This window comes from Theropithecus gelada, chromosome 12 (assembly GCF_003255815.1).
Source record: "Theropithecus gelada isolate Dixy chromosome 12, Tgel_1.0, whole genome shotgun sequence".
NCBI lineage: Eukaryota > Metazoa > Chordata > Mammalia > Primates > Cercopithecidae > Theropithecus > Theropithecus gelada.
In genome coordinates this window covers 103,594,212-103,616,794 of record NC_037680.1, presented here as the reverse complement: position 1 = coordinate 103,616,794, position 22,583 = coordinate 103,594,212, and the positions used below count along the sequence as shown (strand labels likewise).

Below are 22,583 nucleotides of genomic sequence, written 5' to 3'. Positions count from 1 at the left end.
ACTTATGGGGGCATATAGCAACGCTTTAGAAATAAAACTACAAAAAGTAAGCTTGCCCTCTTGCATTTCCTTTCTCTTACGACATTTAACGTGGGAGGTTTTCTATGTCTCACATTCAAATATTCTCACCTGGGCTACCTAATTTTTCCCTCTGATTTTTCATCACTCTTTATGAAGGCTTGCTACTTTAGAATATACATTTTCTTAGCCGAAGGTAATAATCAGACGACGTCCCCCAAATATAAGTCCAAATCTTTCCTTTAATGCTGTGTTCTTTGGCTCTTGGGACTTTATTTGAAATCAGCCTAGATGGGGATAGAGACAGGCTGTATGAAGTCCACGCTGAGAAGTTTTGCCCTGCCCTACGTGTACCGTAGTATTTCATGGATAGCCCAGTGGTGATTAAACCTCTGTGTGCACAGGAATAATCATCAGAATTTGTTAAAATACAGACTGTGGGCCCTTCCCCCGGATTTCAGGATTCCATGGCTAAGGCATGCTTTTGAATGATTGTGATACTGGCAGTTCACTGACTACATGTGATACAGTGATTACAAAAATGGTTACAATTCTCCACCTCTCCCTCTATCCATAACCATTGCATGTGACTTTGCTGTTCCTCTAAGAGGTAGAGACTATCTCCCTATCCCATGAATCTGAGCTAGTCTTGTTACCTGCTTCAGTAACTGTATACAGAATGCAGTGGAACTGACACTGTGCCAGCATAAGACTTGTTGATTTCTGCCCTCTCCTGTAAACCTTATGCTGTGGCCTGGTGAATGAGCCCAGGCTAGCCTGCTGGATGAGGAATGAGGCGTGGCATACCACCAGCATCAGTCAGGCAGGCATGTAGAGGAAGCCACCCTAGAGCAGCCAGACCCCAGCAGACTACTGCAGACACCTTAGCTTGCTAGCCAAAATCGGCTAAGCCTGGCCCAGCTGCTTCATATACTCACAAGCAAGAATAAATGTTTACTGTTTAAATCCATGAGTCTCAGGGTGATTCTTTACACAGTGATAGATTACTGATATATCATCACGTTCTGAAACTCTTCACCTGAGAAACACAGATTTATGCCTTCCTCTCCACTTCCCCTGCCACCTTCATAATTTAGGCTTTCCTTTCTTGTTCAGGTTACTGCAATACAGTCTTCCAACTTGTCTCCCTGCTTGTTGTCATTCCCCACCTCCACGCACACTGTTGCTGCTAAGACTGTATTTCCTAAAGTCAGAAATTTTATTGTTACAATTTATGTACTCTCATCATCTAGCATAATGCTTGGCACCCGACGGGTGCTCAATCTTGTTTGCAGAATGATTGCTACTATCAGATTCTTATAACAGAGCTCTGACCACATCAGTCTCCATGCAGACCCCATTGGCATTTATATCACATACTAAATCCACTTTCCATTTGGCCTATTTAATTCTAGGACCCCTGTGATCCAGCCCCAGCCTAGCTCCCAATCTTCTTCCCTTTCTTCTCTTATTGTTCATTCAAAAGTGAGGGCTGGCGGAACATGACCCTAACTTCTACGCTGATAGACTTCTACAGAGAATGCCCGTCCACAGCTCTTCAAGTTCTACACATCCTTGAAGGTCCAACTCAAACGCTATCTCCTCTGTGAAAATCTGATAGTTCTAGGTATGACAAAGCTCACCATCTTCTCCCTACCTCTAGCACTTAGCTTGAGCCTCTCTTAGTCACCTGATACTAGGGTTACCTGTGTGGTATCACATCTAGTAGGCATATGCCCAAACACAGATTGTTAACTTTTGAGGGTAGGTTCCACCTTTTACCACAGTGTTCCCTATTGTACCTACCATTGTACATGAAACATAAAACTTTAACAAATGCCCTTTAAATGAATAGCTGATTTTTAGTCACTACTCAAACAATAAAAACAGTAATTCCCAAACTCATAATCCAAACCTAGAACAAAGACGGCAGAATAAATACAACGTTTTTTCAGATATCGGTTTGTAAAAGAAACTCCTGGAAAGCCTGTTCAAAACACAAATTTCTAGGCTCTACCCTCAGACAGATTGGTTCAGCAGAAGTCAAACCTGAGCTTGAATTCTTAGCCCACGTGATGTTGAGGGAGATTTGTGGAAGGTTTATGGGCAATATTTTGATACTTAGTGACACTGAGCCTTCTTTACACATATGAATTCCACAGAAAATCTCTTTTTTTAATCAAGCATCTAAGAATTTTAAGTTTCTTGACTTTAATGCCAAAGCATCGAGTGCAGCAGGCCTATAAAAAGAACCACTTTAACAATACATACCCAGTCTGGCACCTTACTAGCTTAGGTTGCTGGGAATATGGCATCACACCCCATTCTTTGTAATCACAATCTGCACACATTTTTCATCTACGTATCCTTTTTCTGAACTATTTAAAATTTAATTTGCTACAAATAGCCCTTTTTCAGGCTACCTTACCACAAGAGGTATGCTTTAAAATAACTGAAGGGCACAAGACTCCTACCTCGGTCCCAGAGGCTGGCTCGTAAAGCTCTCTCAAGCTGTTCTTCTTCACTCAGTCCTGCTGTGTACGTGTCATAGTTCCCGGGTGCTTCTTCATAGTGACCCGGCCTGCCATGCGGGTAATAATCCTGATATCCAGAGCTGCCTGCAGGCACAAGGAAAAGGTTCTAGAACACAGCTATGGACTGTTGTTTTATACTTCCTGTTTTGTATAAGCAAAGACAAGCAAGTAAGGCACAACATTATTTTAGGTATAATAATTATCCTCAAAATAAGAAAAGATGCCAAATGGTGATCGTCTTGTCACTGTATCCTCAGTGCCCACCATGGAGCTGGACACGATTGAGTCCTTATGTGCTAAAGAGGAAAGGAGATATCAATTCAGAGGGTAGTCAGAAGTCCTGGGGAAGAGACTGGAATGAGCTATTGACATATGGAGTGGATTCTTTCAGCTTAGAGCTATTCAATACTTGGAGAGTTTTCAGTGAACTCCTGGCTTGAGTCAAGAGAATGGTGGAAACAATAGCTAATAAAGTCTTAATGTCTTGTTGCTCTGTACAATGAGGGGCAGACCAATGTTTCATACAGATCCCACAGAATACTTCAGACAATAACAACATTAAGATGCAGCCAGTTTCTCTGTGATTGTAATTCTATGTCAGAGATTATAGTTCCCCCCAAAAAATGGTTTCTAGATAAAACAAGAAAGAAAATACAACTTCCAAAAAAAGAGTTGCTAGATAAAACAACAGAGAAGAGACAACTTGGTCGTTAAGTAATGCTTTAGGTACCAAACTTAGGTACTCTATTAATAAAGGTCAATAACAGAAAAGTTCATTTTTGCAAGATATTTCCATTGATCTTTTCAGTTTGAGTTTATTCCTTACATTTTCTTTAACTGCCAATAGAGAATTTGTTTGGAAGAGATTTTTGTTCCCCACAGAAGGTTACCAATCTCGTTCTGGCATAAAGAGAGAGAAGTAAAATAGTCTGTTTGATTTTTTTCTCTTCTTTCCTGCCATTATTATATTCTTTGAAGTTGATGTTTCAAATATTTAAATAATGTGGTTTGGATTGTTGATGAAGATTCCTAACCTTTACTATGAGTCTTTGTGACAGATCTCCATATTATCCCACAGTACAGCAGTACAGGCCTGAGTTAGAGCTTTAATAAGGCTACAGAAGAAAACACAATCCAGTCAAAAGAGGAACACTGAATGGCAGAATCTCATTAATTGAGATTTCATGCTCAGAAGTTTTGATAGTTGGTCCTGAGGCTATTTAAAATTTACTGTTGTATTGCTTATGAATATTTACCTAATATGCAAGATTAAAAGGGAAACTGTTAATCAGCACTCTAGTAGACTTCATTTTCATATAAACAACGAATGACAAAATACACTAGTTTCAGTTGATAGCCTAATATAATTATGTTTATATAAATATTGGTCATGAAAAGTAGTTGTGTCTATGGATATTTTTAGAACAGCTTTATTGAGATATAATTGACATCCATACAATTTATCAATTTAAAGTATACAACTCAGTGGTTTTTAGTATATTTTAGAGTTGCACCATCATTACCACAATCAATTTTGGACATTTTCATCACCCCCAAAAAGAAATATGTACTCTTTAGCTAACAATCTTCACCCGCCCATCCCTTCTCCAGCTCTAAGTAAGCACTAATCTACTTTCTGTCTCTGCAGAATATGCCTATTTTGGATAGCTCATATAAACAAAATCATGTAATATGTGGCATTTTGTGTCTAGTTTATTTCACTTAGTATATTTTCCAGGTTCATCAAGTTTGTTATATTTATCGGTACTTCATTCTTTTTTATGGGCAAATAATATTCCACTGTATGGCTTATACCACATTTTGTTTATCCAATGTCAACTGATAGACATTTGTATTACTTCTACCTTTTGACTATTATGAATAATGCTGCTATAAACATTTGTGAGCAAGTTTTTATGTGGACATACGCTTTCATTTCTTTTGAGTATATACCTAGAAGTGGAACTGCTGCATCACATGGCAATTCTGTTTAACTATTTGAGGAATCACCAGAATGTTTTCCAAAGTAACTGTACCATTTTCTATTCCTACAAGCAGTGTATGTGGGTTCCAATTTCTCCACATCCTCACTAACACTTGCTATTATTTGCCTTTTTATTCACAAACATCCTAGGGCATATGAAGTGGTATCTCACTGTGGTTTTGATGACTAATAATGTTGAGTGTCATTTTATGTGCTTATTGGCCATGTGTATATCTTCTTGGAGAAATGTCTATCTAGATCTTTTGTCCATTCTTAGTGATGGTGATAAAACTCTTCTAACTTGATTCTATTTTACTGAATGTCCTTGAAAGTAAAAGAAAAAGGAATGATTTAAATAAACATTAAATAAAATTGTTTAGGATTTTGGAGACTAATCCTGAAAAGCCTTGCCCCAGTGCAGTAAACATTAATGAGAATTTACTAAATACCTCTAATAACCCAACTTTCATATTTTCTCTCACCTGTTTCCCATGTCAAAATATTAACATTATTGATATTTAAAACAGGAAAAGGAGACAAGTACATTTTCCAAATCCTCACGATAGCTTAAAACTGAACTTGGATCTTACCATTTTAAATATGAACCCTTATTCTTAAACTGGTCTCTATCCAATAGAATCAAAAAAATTCAGCCCCCATTGCTGCGTTGGGGAACACTCAGCCAGCAAGTTTCAGACCTTGAGAGTAAAGGAGACCATGGTAGTGTTTTTACAAATCTTATTTCTCATTCCTTATCAAAAAAAAAAAAAAAAAAAAGACCTTTCACGTGAGGACAAATGGTAAAAACACAATTAATATATCTTCTCCACAAAGAATCAAAGAAAGTGGCAACCATTCTGCAACACTAATAGAATATTTATAGAGACGTCACTGAATAGCACGGGATGCTTCAGCAATCCCTGCATAGAGAAATGGCCCAATTCCCTAAGAGTGCCAATTATTTTACTGGAATACAAAAAGTATATTGGGTAATTTCCCACACGGCTCATTATCACTTACAAACCCCTGTGGAAAGCCATTCTGTTATGTAAGATCTAAGCAGCATTTCTACCTATCCACCCCCAAAAATGCTCAGTTAATTCAAGAGCCCAAATAACCCAAGGTCTCTGAACATTTGCTCACCACATAGAAATTATACATCTACACAGAGTTTTAATTGCCAGATACACATGCGATGATTTGAGGCAACATTTTCTTGATGTAGAAAAACATTTTTCTTCATGCTATTTCTTATTTTAAAATAATCTAGCAGTTCTGCAATGAAATAAAGTCAACAACTCTAAACCTCTGAATATTATAAAAACAAATTTGGTATTTGTCAGACAAAACATGAGGAAAGAAAATGGGAACGTTTTGGTGCCTTAAATCAGAAAGACCAGTGTGGTTAAACGTTCTACATCATCGATCATAAATCATCAACAGGACCCAAAATCTCATCAATATCTATTATCATGAAAACAGGTCTCCTCCCATAGGACCCCAAATTTTCTATGGCTGTTTCACTGGCCCAATGAGATGTTTTAAAATCTTCATAATAAACATTCTTGGAAAAACCTAGCAATCAAACAAATAAGATAAATAAATTTAAATTATGTCCTGAGAGGAATACTAATTTTTTTTTTTTTAGTTGCATACTTAGGCTCTGTAGTAAAAGAAAATCTGGTTATCATTATTCTATTAACTACTCCATCTGTTCCTTATACACATACCAGGATTTCATGGCAAAGGAGATCAAGAAACACCACCAAGATTAGAAAAACTGGTAACAGCTTTTTAAACATTCATGAGGTTCTTCAACCTATAAAGACTTTTCCAGCTAAGGACAGCCATATTAAGAATAAATCATTACTTGTAAGATATACATATGCGCTCATAAAAGTTCCCTAGATGACCATTAGCATAGCCACCTGGCCTTCTGTAGCTCTGCCTTTGAAGAAATCCAATCACTTCAGGGAAAGGCATATAACTATGGTAATCTTACAGAGGTTAAAAGAGGTAAAAAGGGCTTTTTATTTTCGCCCTTAATTCTCTGGTCTCTGTGACTGTGCTTCTTCCATATAAGAAGGAAAGAAGCTATTCTCTTCAGTTCTCTTTTTTAAAAAATAGAAAATAAATGGAGTGCAAAAGAGAGAGAGAAAAGACAGTAAGTAGAACTGCCCTATTTTGTAAGGTTAAATTGACAGAGTGTCAATCTCATATCCTTACACAGTAGAAAAGGCAGGAGCTAGCAATAAGATTCTATTGGAACACACCCATACCCACTTGTTTATCCATTGTCTATGGCAGCCTTCATGCTACCAGGACAGGTTAACTAGTTGCAGCAGAGACTATATGGCCAATAAAGCCCTTACTGCCTGAAATATTAGCTGTCCAGTCCTTTAAAGAAACCGCTGCTAGTCTCAGCTTTAAGCTATAGTGGTCCTCAATTAATATAAACAGAAACACATCTTAGTCCATATGGGATGCTATAACAAACAGCCATAGACTGGCTGGCTTAAGCAACAGAAATTTCTCACAATCTGGAGGCTGGAAGCTTATGACGCCAGCATGGTCAGTTCTGGTGAGGACCCTCTTCCAGGTTGCAGACTGCTGACTTCTTGTATCCTCATGTGGCAGTGAGGAGGCCAGAGAGCTCTCTGCGGTCACTTTTACAAGGACATTAATCCCATTCATGAGGGCCCTACCCTTATGACCTAATTTTTTCCTCAAATCCCTACCCTACTAAAATCATCACATTAGGGGTTAGGATTTCGACATATCAATTTGGGGAGGGGCACAATCAGTTCATTGCATTAAGACATGAGTGTCCCAATGGCCATGGCTAACACCTGGCTGCCGGGCCTGATCTAAGATACTACCATGTAGCCACCCCAGACTGGAAAGCAAAGGCTTTAGCCTAAAATAGGTCTTATGCTTTTAACAGCAGGTCCTTTCTATCTATTTACACAGACACTTAGAAAAATACATTCTTCCTCATTAAGTCACATGGCATTTATTAGCAGCATGCCTATTTTAGCATCTTAGGGTATGCAAGGGTTTCCTGAATATACATGGGATGGGCTGTGGAGAACTATATACCTAAAACCAACTTCTAACACTTTCCCAGCAGTTGAGTCTCAGACTGAGACTCGAAGCACCAAGGTCTAATATGAACCTTATCACACATGAGAGACCTCATATCAATCATACCATGTTTTCATGTCTGAGTTACCTCCTTCCCTGGCCTTCCGTACCAACCCACACAAATATGCTCCCTAGGTTACCCCTCCAACTAGCTTCCAGGCGTGTTAGAGGCACAGTTACATAACATGTGAATGACTCCACCACAGCATCAACTAGCAGTATCCTAAAGTACTCTGTAGAGCTGAACACTATAATTTTAAAAATAAGTTAAAATTTATTAAATGAAATAAACTGCTTACCTGAACTATTAAAGTAGTATTGCTGTCCTGGGTAACCAACATTGGAGGAAAAACCACCTAAATGTAAAAGAAATAAACATTTTAATGGCAGCTATAAAGTTTTAAATGCTAATTGTTCCAGTCATTAGGAAGTTCTCTGGGACAAAGCCCAAGGTCATTTCAAATGATTTCTAAACACTTATTAAAATCAACTCCCTTCTGTTTGCGGGTCAGCCCGACAGGGAAAAGTGTGTGTGTGTGTGTGTGTGTGTGTGTTTGGGGGTGGGGAGTGGAAAATGAAACCCTAATTTACACTCACTGAAGTTTCTTAGTCTTTGCCTCCAAAGTACCAAGGCTCAGCTTTGATGCCTCTGTCTAAGCAGAGACGCTCCGGCTAAATGGAGAAGCTTCCTCAAACAAGGGTGTTAGGAGAGGCACGCTCCTTCCCCTTCCTAGGGGACTTTACCCTTTCTTGTCCCTATAGAAGGCAGTAGGACTGTCTACTCAGTCAATTTGGCACGGCTGAATGAAGTGAGGGAGGGAGGGCCAAGGACCACACCCTCAGGGTGACCCTCCTCTTCAGCAGGCATCAGACGGCAGCTTCCACATGCTGGGTCATTTTCCATGGGGTTCCTGTGTGCTTCAATTCTCAGCTCACAGAAAAAAAGGCCGAGTTTGCAGGCTATTTGCAAACTGCACTGAGTGTTCTAATTTTCCTATTTAATTTTCCATCGTATTTATTACTTTGAAAATAGAGTGGTGTAAAAACAAGTCTCCATTCATTTTTTAAGGCTTTTAAAACTAAGAGTTTAAATATTATAATTATGGTGAAAATCCTGTTTAAAAATTAAAGTAAATTTAAATTGCTTAAATTTCATAACATGTCTGCAAAAAGCTTTACTAACCGCTTCATCATGAGACACAGAAAAAAGAAACAAGACATTAAACTTCCGAGAATCATCTCTTTTATCAGTACTAATGAGTATTAAATTATATTGAAAATATAATAAAACTGGACATTTTCCATAAATGAAGTTCCCACTGCCTCCTCTAAGTACATACAGCGGAAGCACATTAATAAGCCAATGCAGGAAAATGAGAATCTGCTTAGATGCAACACAGCCTGTAAAAATCAACCAAAAGTGAACACGACCTGCTAATAAAGGTGCCAGTGCAGTGCCTGGAAAGCTTTCTAATATCATGAATATTATATGGTTCTCAAGAAAACCAGTCATCAGCACAAACTGTGAAAAAATTATTTATGGTTCAAGAAAAGGTAAAATAGTCTCAGAAGCTCTCCCATGAATAAAAGATGAAATAGTGGAACTCACTCTATAAAACAAGTGTTTGCAAACCAGTTTTCTTACAAGTCAAACTGAGAATCGCATTTAAAATTAAGAGGTCTAAAAAATACAAGTATTTCTAAATGAAATATTTTCACTGAGTATCATTTTGAAGGGAGAAACAAAATTTTAAAAAGCAGGAGCCAAGCTTCAAGCAGCAACAGACTTGGTTTGGCCATGCATGAATATATGGCTCATCTACCAAGGACCTGGTCATCAGTCTGAATTCTTTAAAATACTGGCCATGCACTTCAGTTCAGGCTTCATTTTCTTTTTCAACTCTGCCTTGCACGTATATTAATTCACGGACTATTACAGAAGAATGCATTCTTTTAAACGCACTTTAGTTCTCTGCATTCTTTAGGAAATCATGGTTTTCTGCGGGTAGCATTAAGGTTGAGGGTATAAATACATACTGATATTTGTCCCCTAAGAAAGTATCAGATTCAAAATTTAAGTGTGCAGCCTCTTTTGTGGAGCAATGTAAGGAATTGCACTGGTTGTTTTACCTTTTGGTTTAAAAAGAAAAACAGGCATATTAGGGAATTCCTGAGCTGAACCACAGGGAAACTTGGGGTTGCTCCTGTTCGCATTAAAATGAAGATGAAAGTCCAGCTTGTTGTCATGCCAAAGGTGTTTTATTCTGTACCTGCACATGCTTCCATCATTTTCTTCAGAGGCCCTTGAGTGTACATTAGTCCAACAAGAATCCCAGCCAGATGCCCAGCGAAGGAAGTCCTAAGAGGGAAGGAGACCCTTTGTGAGTGTTTGTTCTGCTGCTGATCAGAGACGTTCTGTCTCCTCATTAGCCCAGTGCATGTCAAGTAGTCACAGTCCACAGGCTTTGTTCCACATCACGTCTTTTATGCTAAGCTGCATTTAACTCAGTCCAAAGAACAATATTTCCCACCTTAAAAAAAAAAGGCACAATGAGTAACCACCACCACATGTTTAAAATGCAACAGCCCTCCTTAACCAGGGGAAGTGGGTTCGCTCCTGCAGGGCAGCGGAAGCATTTTGTCAAGACAAGTCACTACACTGCTTTCTGTTTTTCTCTGTACCTCTTATCACAAAACATAAATGGAATCAGTTTTCTGTGTTTGGCATTACATCTGGAATTATCCAGCCACTGTGAGGGATGATGTCTATCTGTGTTACGGCAGGGCAGACTGCTGCAGTTTTCTGCACCATGGATGAGTGAAGCAGAGAGCAAGTGAAACTCAGCAAAAGGAACTGAGATGCCCACCTGCATCCACCAAAATTGTCTTCATATTTATCTTCCAGTCACTCAGAACAAAGAAACACACATTTAAATTTCAAACTTGAAAGATGAGTTAGGGCATGAAAGTGTTTCGAGTTAGGGCATGAAAGTGGTTTAACTCTTCTTAAACTGTCATCTAAAAGTGGCAATCATTTATAAAATTTATTTTCAGAGGTCTACTTTGACCCAAGTGGCAATACTCTTTGCGGAGTTCCCTGGCTGAATGACCTCCCACCCAGCCTGAGTTTAAGAAATTACTGGGGATTCTCAAAAACCTCTGCATGTTACCACAAAAGCAGAGTTGGCGGGGGGGTCCTACACAACGAGCTGTTCTTTATGCACTTGACCTCCATTTCCAGCTGCCCGCCGCCCTCTAGACACCCCCACGCACACATGCACACATCCACTGACACCTTAAACTAGGCTTTTCTGGTGTGCCACTCCCACTTCCCCTTTGTAATGCCTCTCATACCCTTCCCAGCCTTCCCATTCCTACTGCCACAACCACGCTTACTGCCATCTGAACTATTTGGAAATGCCCAGTATTGGGCACAGAGTGAACCCCAGATGAATGTGCATTGAATGAGTAAAATAAATGAAAGAGAATCATCCAGCTGGTCTCCCTGCGAGCCGGCTCTTGCTCTCTAGTGCATCCGACACACAGCCATCAGTTATCCTCCTAAGGCAGAAGGCAAGTGGTGTTACTGCCATCCTCTGAAATCCACTGGCTCTCACAGAATACTCCAGTGTGTGTTCAAGCCCTTCCAACACTTGGCCTTGCTCATCTCTGCAAAGTCAGAGGGTGGAGACCCTCATCGTGTACTACATCCATTCCCACACGCCCCACTGTCACATCCCCCAAGCACTCTCTGGCCACAGGCTAAGCCAAACGGCACCTCTGTCAAAAAATCCCACCCCAGTTGAAGAGTCGCTCTTTCCTTCTCCTGCCTCCCCTCAGAGCCGCTGCTCCTAATTTATTATGGCACGAAGCCAGTCTGCTGGTGGCAAAGTGCTTACACGTCTGCCTGCCCATTTGTCTCTCTCTGTCACACACAAACTCCCTGAGGGCAGCAATGGTATCTCATTCATACATTACACAAAATTAGAAGCTTAAAAAAAAAAAAAAAAAAAAAAAAAAAGCCAAGCAAATGAATGCATTCCCACAGCCTGGAATAGTGACCTCTCATTCCAGAAGGTGGGAAACTGAAAGTTATGAAAGAGCCTGATGGAGACTCCAAGAGCATAGCCTTTACGTGGCTTTCACACATGTATTCCAAACACCCAGGACAGTGCCAGGCACATGAGAGGCTCTCAAGGATACGTTGAGTAAATGGCTCAAGTGTGCCAGGACCGTTTCACCAAGACCATCAGGAGGTAAGTTAAAACCACTAGATCTTCAGCTCAGGGTGCTTGCTGAGCCATGGCAGTCACAGAGCTAAGAATCCACCATTTGGTAACCTACATGAGACTCAGAGTCAAAACCAATACATTTCGCCTACTATGGCAGCAGCCTAGGGGAGAGCTCCTGAAACACCACAAGCAAGATGGTTCTGAGTAATTTTCATTGTCTCCAAGCTATGAAAAGACTGGTTGGCTCTCAGGAAAAGAACATGCAATGAAGAACCCTTGAAAGAGACAAACAGGAGTCTTGTAAAGAGAACAGCATCGATTCTTATTCCCATTAGCTGATTAAATGACACTATTGCCCAAACAAGCCCTCATATACATGCACACGTGCTAAAAGTCATGGCATATGCACGTGCGTGCACACACACACATGCGTGCACACACATACACTACATAAACGATCATTCCCTCAGGAGGGCATTATTTTCATCAAATATATCTACTGAAACAGGAGTTCCCTGACCCCCCTTGCAGGATGTGCCACAGGGGTGTGACTTGTCTGTTTGGCAGCCGTGCCTGCTTAAACCCCTTACAGGAAAGGGAGCACACTGATGGACAGGTGCAGGGGCTGGGATGAGTGCTCCTAGGCTTCAGCCCCATGGCAATATCGAGGGGTGTGTATCTGCGACTCCTGAAGCCCAAGTGGGTGTGTGTTACGCGTACTCTTTTAGCTTTGCCGTCCACAGTCGGCTTAAGTGTTAGATAGCTCAGTGGACCCTCTGCCTTTTCAAAGGATGAATGTGAAGCTTTTATTGGGTGATAGAGGTGGCTCAGTGGGACTGATGGGGAGCTGGAAGAGGGATGGAGTGGGAAGATGGTCTTCCCCTGGAGTTTGGCTGTCCAGTGACATATCTCCTCTCCGATCGTCCCCAGGTAAACTCCTCTCGGCATTCCGATGCTCCTCTTCACTCTGTTGCGCCATTCCCCTGTTCTTCTGCTCTTCTGTTCATCTCTTTGTCTCCTTCTGGAGCCTGGGGTCTCAGGTTTATATGGGTAGAGGAGAGCGGGGCATGGTGGGCCAAAAGGCAGCTATTGGGTGCAAAAAAGGAATGCCTGTTGCCATTCAGGGCTGTGGGTTTCCAGGCTTGATGGTGGGGCCTTTGCTGGGAACTGCCTTCTTCTACCCACTGTTTCTGTCTCCTGTCCATGTCACTACTTCATATATAATAAAAATATGGGATTGAACATTTTTTTCCCATTTTCTGGCAAGAATAGTAGGAACTATACTTTTAGCTCCCCAACCGTGCTAAAAAAATTGTATAGTAGTCCCCCATTATCTGCAGACCTCCAACTGGATGGCTGAAACCATGGATAGTACTGAACCTTATATATACTATGTTTTTCTGGTCTCATAATCATAACGGCTACTAACTGACTCACGTGTGGGTAGCACAGACAGCATGGACTCACAGGGCAAAGAGATGATTCATGTCCTGGGTGAGACAGGGTGAGATTTCACCATGCTATGCAGAGCAGTGTGAAATTTAAAACTTATAAATGGTTTATTTCTGGAATTTTCCATTTAATGTTTTTGGATCAAGGTTGACTGGGGCTAACTAAAAACGCAGAAGGCAAAAATCACAGATAAGGGGGACCACTGTACTTATTTTATTCTATGCTCAGGCTCAGTACAATCTGCCACCTATTAATAGCTCTAAAAATGACAAAGAAAGTGGCAGTTTGAGAGATACAAAGAAGTGGCCAGGACCAGTTAAAAATATAATAATAACTTCAATTTAGATGAAAAGAATATAATAATATCAGTATTTCTGAAACTCTGGTTTCAAATCAACCTTCATGGTGAAGCATATATGATAGAAAATAACATAGAAGGAAATTTCAATTTAAAACTTCAACCTATTAGACAATTAATCTTGAATCTCATTTACAATATTGAGTACAATACAGTGAAATGAATTTCTTATCTATCTCTAAATGGTTTTCAGAAGTTTGAGTTATAATCTAATTGCCCTAATATAATTTCAAATACCTAGGGAAGGGAGGCTGGCAGTCCAGAGAACTCACTGCATCACACTCCAACATTCAGCATTTTCCACCTGTGTTCCATCTCAAAACATTTAACTGGTCTTGTTTCACTTAAGCTCTATAAAAGTGTTCCTATTTAAAATAAAAATGAGATTATGATCTCATTCAATCAAAACTGAGACTCTCTCAACATTACACACACACACACACACACACACACACACACACACACACACACACACAACAGGAGAATGAATTTCACCAAAGTAAAAGGAATATAAAACTCATTTTAAGAGGTAAATTAACTTTCTCCATGGTCTTGGTAACCATTTGACAAATCACTTCCCTTCACCCTCTAAAGGATACCCACATGCTGAGCGAAAAGACAGATGGACCTGCACACGGGGAGAAAACTGAACTGGGAAGGTGGGTCCACCAGTCCTAGGGTTAGGGACTTTACCCCTGAGCTGGGGGTGCTGTGGAGACCGAAAGAAGCCCTGGGCTTTGGAGGAAGACAACCCATCTGAATGCGCTGATCAGTGGCTGGGATCTACCTTCAAACGTAACAGCATCAAAACCAGATTGGGTTGTCACAACCATAATTAGACGTGCTAAACAGAAGTTGTGAAGCTTGTGGTCTCTGAATAAGCCTGTGGCTTCATTCTGTTCTTAGCTATACGTGGAAGTTGCCATCTGAAGCAGCATGCAGGGACAACCCTGCCACTAGGGACAACTTCCTCTTGACCTTACTAGGTCTTAGGCTAGGACTGGGGATTTGGTTATGACCTACCACCCTCTATCCTATTCAGAGTAATTCTCTCTGGGACAGGACCACCACCAACTCTACATCCATGACCACAGCCTCTATAGTAAACAGCCTGACGCTAACACTCAGTACGTAACTACCAGATGAGAGGAAGAGTGGAATTTAAATTACGCATAAAACACATGTATCTAAAATACACTGTATTAAAAAAATCACAAGTTACATTTGTATGTCTTTTTTAGAAAAATGTCTAGTCAAGTGCTTTACTCATTTTTCAATTGGGTCATTTGTTTTATTGCCACTGAGTTATAGTTCTTCACATATTTTGCATATTAGTCCCCTATTGGATATATGGTTTGCAAATATAGTCTCCACTCTGCAGGCTGCCTTTTCATTTTGCTGTTTCCTTTGATATGAATGGGCAACAGGTACATGAAAAACTGCTCAACATCACTAATCATCAGGGAAATACAAGTCAAAAACCACAATGAGATATCGCCTCACATGTGTGAGGATGATTGTTATAAAAAATTAAATGATATAACAAGTGTGGGCAAGGATGTAAAGGGAACCCCGATACACTGTTGGTGGGAATGCAAACTGGTACAGCTATTATAGAAAACAATACAGAGGTACTTACAAAATCTAAAATTAGAAATACCATATGATCCAGCAATCCTACTTCTGGGTATATTCCCAAAGGAACTGAAATTAGTATTTCAAAGAGATATCTGCACTCCCATGTTCATTATATCATTATTCACAATAGCCAAGATAAAAAAACAACCTAAGTGTCCATCAACCGATAAAGAAAATGTGGTATGTATATACACACGCATCCACATGCAATGGAAATTTTATTATTCAGCCTTAAAAAATAAGGAAATCCTGCCATTTAAGACAACATGGACAAATCCAGATGGCATTTTCCTAAGTGAAATAAGCCAGATACAGAAAGACAGATACTGTATGATCTCACTCATATGTAGAATCTAAAGAAGTCAAACTCATAGAAACAGAGTAGAACAGTGGTTGCCAGGGACTAGGGATGGGAGAAATAGCGGGATGCTGATCAAAGGCCACGAATTGTCAGTTATAAGATGAATAAGTAAGAGAGCTAATATACAGCATGGTGAGTAGAGTTAATAACAATACATTACATTGTACACTTGAAATTTGCTAGCAGAGTACATCTTAAGTGTTCTTACCACACATGTGAAAATGCTAACTACTTGAAGTAATAGATATATTAATTAGCTTGGTCATGGTAATCACTCTACAATGTATATGTCATCAAAACATCACATTATATACCTTAAATATATACAACATTTATTTGTCAGTGATGCTTCAATAAAGCTGGGGGGAAAATACAAGTTGTACATGGTCACCAGTTAATACTTGTTTTAGCAGGAAATCTCACTGGTATAGATAATGACTGAACGCAGCCTCCTGCTGTCCACCCCACTACATACACTTGGACAATGTATTACACAAAATATCTGTTCAATTAACAACAACAAAAACCAGTAAATCTATTATTATATCTTAAAATTGGTAACTTAAAAGCTTTATTTCTTTGGTTAGCTTAATAGCGACTCTCTTTAGAAAAATCGAAACTATAATCCAATACTGACTGTGATACTGAGATACAGTCACACCGGCCAGGCACACCACTGCTGCCTTTAGCCACACAGGTCATACAATGCAAATTCAGACTACAATGAGAAGAAAAATACTTTTTCCAGGGTCACAACGATTCTGCAAGGTAACCAATAACGTCACTATTCAAATTCAGATCATGTATCTCAACTTGAGAGCAAGGTAAGTATCGATGTAATTTCACTTTAATAAGGAACAATAACTTAATCCAGTAGTTCTTAAACTAGTCCAAATTCTAAGCACCTTTAAGGGTCTGATGAGAGCCAACAAGCCTGTCTTCAGAAGAACTGTGTAAACACAAAGTGCGTCACCTGTAATTTTAGGAAGTTCATAGATGCCTTGAACTTCATCCATGGACCCCTTCTTAAAAATCTTGACTGAGGTGAATAACTCATCACAAACAAGAATTTCAGACATCAGCACCAAACCAAAGTAATTCTATATTTAACTGGAAAACATCTTGTTAGTACTCAAATCATAGCACAGAGGAAGCCATTTATTCTGATTACTCAAGTTCATTAACTTATTGTCCAAATTCCTTGTCGTGTCATTGCTTCTGTAACGGTGCAACCTATTTCTGGGTTCAGTTTCCTCCCTGCCAAAATACAATGTTTCATACTTCTTTTAGTTAACATTTGAGGGTAAAAAATTATCCTAGTCTCTGTATGTCTTAAAAGGTCTTTATTTCAGCATCCTATTTTGATGACAGGTATAGGATCTACTGCTGCTGATAATGAACGTACTGTCAATTGGAAAGTCATTCCTCTGTAGGCAATCTGTCTTTTCTTTCAGCTTTCAAAGATTTTCTCTTTATTTTGGACATACCATCTTTATACCACAATCATTGTAGCTAGTTGTAGATTTATTTAACCTGCTAAGATGTGCTGTGTTTTTCAACACGAGGTCTCATGTGCTTTTACAATTCTGAAAATCCTCACTCATTACTTTTTGTCCAGTGGACCTCTAGATATGCAGCACTTGTGTATTTCCTGATGCAGAGAGGGTGCTCAATATATGTTTATAGAAAAAAATTTCAATAAAATATGAAAGGGTTACAATCAAATCAATGTTGCTATACATTATTTATATGGGATAGTGATAGTAGAGAGGCAATTTTGGAGCAAAACTGAGATTAAGATATTATTGTGGATTTAAATTATGCAAACTAAATACGAATATTATTAACACCAACAGGCAGTGTTCTTTCCTATCAAGCCAGCTTAAGCTGCTCCTCATCCATTTAAAAGGCTATTGTAAGGCTGAGTTAAGTGGTTATGCAAAATGTTCCTGCTCTCATGTGCCACTGTGACAGAATCAAAAACTAGAGCTGTGACTGAAAGCTGTGACAAGCTATGAAGGCCCTCCTCTATTAAACGGCAAATTCTTTCCACAGTTAAAGAGGTTGTCCTCTCAAGCAAAGCTCAGAAAGCAGAAAATGTATTACTCTAAGACATAATCTCACTATGTATGCAGAGCGAATGACCTCATTAAGGATACAACTTGGAGACGCAATGTTGGACAAGGTAAGGGAACGAGGTAGGGTAAGAGGCAGTCAGCTAGAAGTGTCCTATTGTACTCTCCACAATTTCCTCCTGTAAAAGCAGTTAATAGCAGGAAGGGGCTGCACTGATCAGAAGCTCCGGGGTTTGGGGATCTTAATAAATGGTCCTGGATTTGCAGTACTAGCAATGAGACCTAATACAAATTTTTCAGGTTTTTGAACACTAAGGCCACTAGGAAAGATTTTGACAGGATTGCTTCTTCTCAAGAGAAACTGTTTTTAAACCTCTTGTTTTCTGTCCTTGATGCCTCCTTCAACCATGACACCAGCATGATTGAATGACCTGGTCTACATGCTCTCTACCGTGCATCCCTTGCTCCCTGCACCTTTGTCCTCAGAAGTAAAACCTAGCCATCTTCCAATATTATGTCCCCCAAAGGCAGCTAAACTGACAATGTACCCTCTACAATCCATGACGATTTAGTAAGCATGGCACCAACTGCAGACACAGGGATGGAAGCTGACCACTGACATTTACTTGAGGCCCAGATAAACAGAATCTGGACAAAAACAAGGGTATTGGAAAGGTAGCAGAAACCTCTTTTACAAAAGAGCTTCCAAGATAACAGACAATGTTTAGCAATTCCTGGGCTCTCAATTCCATGTCCCTATGCCTGGTAATAAGACAATTCCCTGAGCTGGTTCAAGTAGGTACATTCTGCCATGGCTTCAATGTTTGTCCCTCCAAAACTCATGTTGAAATTTAATCCTTGTTGTACAAGTATGGGGAGGTAAGGCCTAATGGGAGGTGACTGGGTCATGAGGGCAGATCTCTCATGAATAGATTAATGTCCTCCCTTGCGGGTGAATGAGATCTCACTTTTAATAGTTCCTGCCAGAGCTGGTTTGGTGGTGTTGTTGTGTTTTGTTTTTTGAGACGGAGTTTTGCTCTTGCTGCCCAGGCTGGAGTGCAATGGCACAATATCGATTCATTGCAAACTCCGCCTCCTGGGTTCAAGCGATTCTCCTGCCTCAGCCTCCTGAGTAACTGAGATTGCAGGTGCATGCCACCATGCCCAGCTAATTTTTGTTTGTTTGTTTTTTTAGTAGAGACAGGGTTTCACCATGTTGGTCAAGCTGGTCTGGAACTCCTGACCTCAGTGACCCACCCGACTCAGCCTCCTACAGTGCTGGAATTACAGGCGTGAGCCACCGCGCCTGGCCCAGAGCTGGTTCTTAAAGAAAGCATGGCACTGCCTGTCTTACTTCTTCCTCTCTCCTCATGTGGTCTTTGCACAAGCTGGTTCTCCTTCACCTTCCACCATGAGTGGAAGTAGCCTGAGGCCCTCAGCAAAGGCTCAGTTTTGAACTCCAGCTGGTAGAACTGTGAGCTAAATAAACCTCTTCTCTCTCTATAAATTACCCAGACTCAGGTATTCCTTTGTAGCAACACTAAATGGAATAAGACATATGCATTCATTCACTCATCAAATATTTAGTGACTGTAATATAAACAAGACAAACATGGTTCTTGCCTCCTGGCGCTTAAAATCTAGAGTGGAGGAGACATGGACAAACAGACACACACACACACACACACACACACACACACACACACACACACACCCAAACTGTGTTAAGTGTAAGAAAGCAAGTCTACTTTACCTAGAACTGTCTGGGATGGCTTCTCAAGGGGTGTCATTTAAGTGGCACTGCAGGATTTGGAGCTAGCATGCTCAGAGGTGGGAATGGAAGCTTCAGGCAGGGACAAGCACATGTGTAGCAGCTTGAGGCAGGAAGAATTTGGTATTTTAAAACATTGAGATGGCCAGGTACGATGGTTCATGCCTGTAAACCTCGCATTTGCGAGGCCGAGGCAGGTGGATTACCTGAGGTCAGCAGTTCAAGACCAGCCTGGTCAACATGGTGAAACCCCGTCTCTACTGAAAATACAAAAATTAGCTAGGCATGGTGGCATGTGCCTGTTGTCCCAGCTACTTGGGAGGCTGAGGCAGGAGAATTGCTTGAACCCCAGGGGCACAGGTTGTAGTGAGCCAAGACTGTGCCACTATACTCCAGCCTGGGTGTTAGTGGGGACTCTCCCTCAAAAAAAAAAAAAAAAAAAAAAAAAGTGAGATGACTAACAGTAAGCAAGAAATATGGGCGGGCACAGGGTACTGCATAAATTTAGAAACTCACAGTACATAAGGCCTGTGTGCCATGTGCCTTATGTGCCATCGTAATGAACTTGAGTTGTTTTCCAAGTACAATGGAAGGCCACTGGAGGATTTCAAACAGGAGCATTTTTAGGAATGATCTATTCTGCCTGCTGAGAGAACAGACTCTAGAGAAGTAAGAATGGTCAAATTAAGCAGAAGACAGGTAAGGAGGATAATGTAGTCCTGGTAAAAGATTATGGCAGCTTGGAAGAAAGTGGCAGCAGTGGACTACAGAAATATTAATACTACTAGAACAGATCTTGATAGGACTGCTTCTATCCCAGGAGGGGTAACAGATGGATCTGGGATGTATTTTAGAGGCAGAGATAGAAGGACTTGCTGATGGACTCAGTGTAGAGGGTGAGGGAAAGGAAGAAATCTAGGCTTCTGGCTTGTACAACTAAATGGACAGTGGAACTATTTACTGAGATGCAGAAGATTGGGAAAAGGAAAAGTTAGGGTGAGAGACAATGTAAGAGCTCAGTTGTTTTCTTCGCTTTGAGAGGCCTGTGGGACAACAAAATAGAGACATCTAATCAGAAGGTAGCTAGGTTGCAAGTTGGAAGTTGAGAGGGAAGAATGATTCAAAATGTTGCTCCCATATTTCATGTGTTGATTCCTAGATTATATACAATTATAATGTTACATATTTATACATATTATACACATGCACAAAGATACATAAACGTAGCTAAAAACAAGATGTAAAGGAAATACATAAAAAATATTAATAGGTAATATGTGGGGAACATAACATCCCCCTTATTTTCCAAACTTCTTATAATAGTGTTTCAGTAATTTCATTTATTTTTAAATGCAAAGGGAGAAGACACTGAGCAAGGCTCTCATTTTAAGAACAGTACTTTTCTCGTCAATGTGGTGGATAAACTTAAATAGTTTTGCTATTGCTGGGGTGAGTTGTGAAGAACACCTTCCTCCATTTGGCACGGGCAAGTGTTTCTAAATAACGCGCTGGATGAAAGTCATAATCATTAGCTTTGCAGTATTACAAAGTTTCTTTAGGATCTGTGTTGTTATTCAAATCTCCTTCAAAACAAAATGACAGGTTATACTAAGTTAAATAAAAGCAAAGGTAAGTGAAATCACACAAAATAACTGGACAAGAATCTCCCCCGACTCCTTTAATTGGGCACAGAGGCTAAAGAGGCAGTGAGATTCTGTGAGGCTAGTGTTCTTTTCCTCAGACACTTCATGTAACCAGACACATCCTAGAGTTCCCTACCCTGTATCTTCCATATTCCATGCTGAGTAGCTCCCACTGACCACAATCCTCTCCATCTTCTCTGCACCACCCCTTCCCACCCATACCCCAACCTCTTAGAAAAGTAGTCAAGAGCACAGTTGCTGGGGTGAGACTGCAGGGCTGACTGCTGCGAGGCAGCAGGAGAGCTCAGAAAGGTTCACATGGCCTGCAAAAGTGTTAGCCCAGCAGTCTACATAGTTGTCTAGCTCAGACTTCACCCTGGCTCATGTAACCATGCCCTCATCTAGCCCATTTTCACCACTGTGACAAGTGTGTCTGTCTAACCAGCAAACCTGATCCTAGCCCAGAAGCCCCAGAAGCCCTTTGGTAGCTCCCCAGTGTCTCTAGAATAGAATGCAAGCAAAGCTTGTTAGGCTCTTCATGGACTTCTGTCTGCCTCTCCAGCTTTCTCTCTCCCCTCTGCCAGGGCTCAGCCCTACCACAGCTGGGGCTCTAGCCACTCACCAACGTAAGCATCCACCCTTCAGGACTTTGTATGTGCCATTCCTTTTGCCCTCCATGTCCCCCAGCTCCTGATCATGCCAGGCCAGTGGGACCACACTCCCTCAGGATTTGGCAGAGGCTGCTCCTCTGGATCCTGCAGTGGCCCCTGTGCTCCTCTAGCATGCTGAAGTTTCCCTGTCTGTTGATTTGTCTGATATCACCCCGCTATTTAATTCAGTGACTTTCAACCCAGTCACACCCAATACCCCCTTGTAACCCAAATATTTTGTAATGCTCCTTCTTGAAATAAAATTTATGAAAAACACATCTTATACACTTACTTTTTAAAGCACAGATACATATACAAACACACAATCACAAGTCAACATAATATCCTAGCTATAAAAATAAGAATAAAAAGTAATAAAATAAAATGTTATGAATTATAGGCTGGGCGCAGTGGCTCACGCCTGCAATCCAAGCACTTTGGGAGGCTGGAGGGGGCGGATCACTTGACATCAGGAGTTCGAGACTAGCCTGGCCAACGTGGTGAAACCCCATCTCTACTAAAAATACAAAAATTTGCCATGTGTGGTGGTGCACGCCTGTAAATCTCAGCTACTTGGGAGGCTGAGGCAAGAGAATCACTTGAGCCCAAGAGGCAGAGGTTGCAGTGAGCCAAGATGGTCTCAATGTACTCCAACCTTGGCAACACAGCAAGACTCTGTCTCGAAATAAATAAATAAATAAAAATAGTATGAATTACAATTGC

The 22,583-nt window shown here is 40.5% G+C and overlaps 1 protein-coding gene across 2 annotated transcripts in view; it reads right to left on the bottom strand.

The window, feature by feature from the left end:
• The window catches only part of RHBDD1 (rhomboid domain containing 1), a 160,449-nt gene that overhangs the window by 78,277 nt on the left and 59,589 nt on the right, over window positions 1–22,583 (bottom strand). For both annotated transcript variants that reach the window (XM_025405173.1, XM_025405174.1), the window contains 3 exons: window positions 9,951–10,039; window positions 7,980–8,036; window positions 2,493–2,636 (listed from right to left, as the gene is read on the bottom strand). In XM_025405173.1, the coding sequence (XP_025260958.1) occupies window positions 2,493–2,636; window positions 7,980–8,036; window positions 9,951–10,039 (290 nt within the window). The remainder of the gene's footprint in view (window positions 1–2,492; window positions 2,637–7,979; window positions 8,037–9,950; window positions 10,040–22,583) is intronic.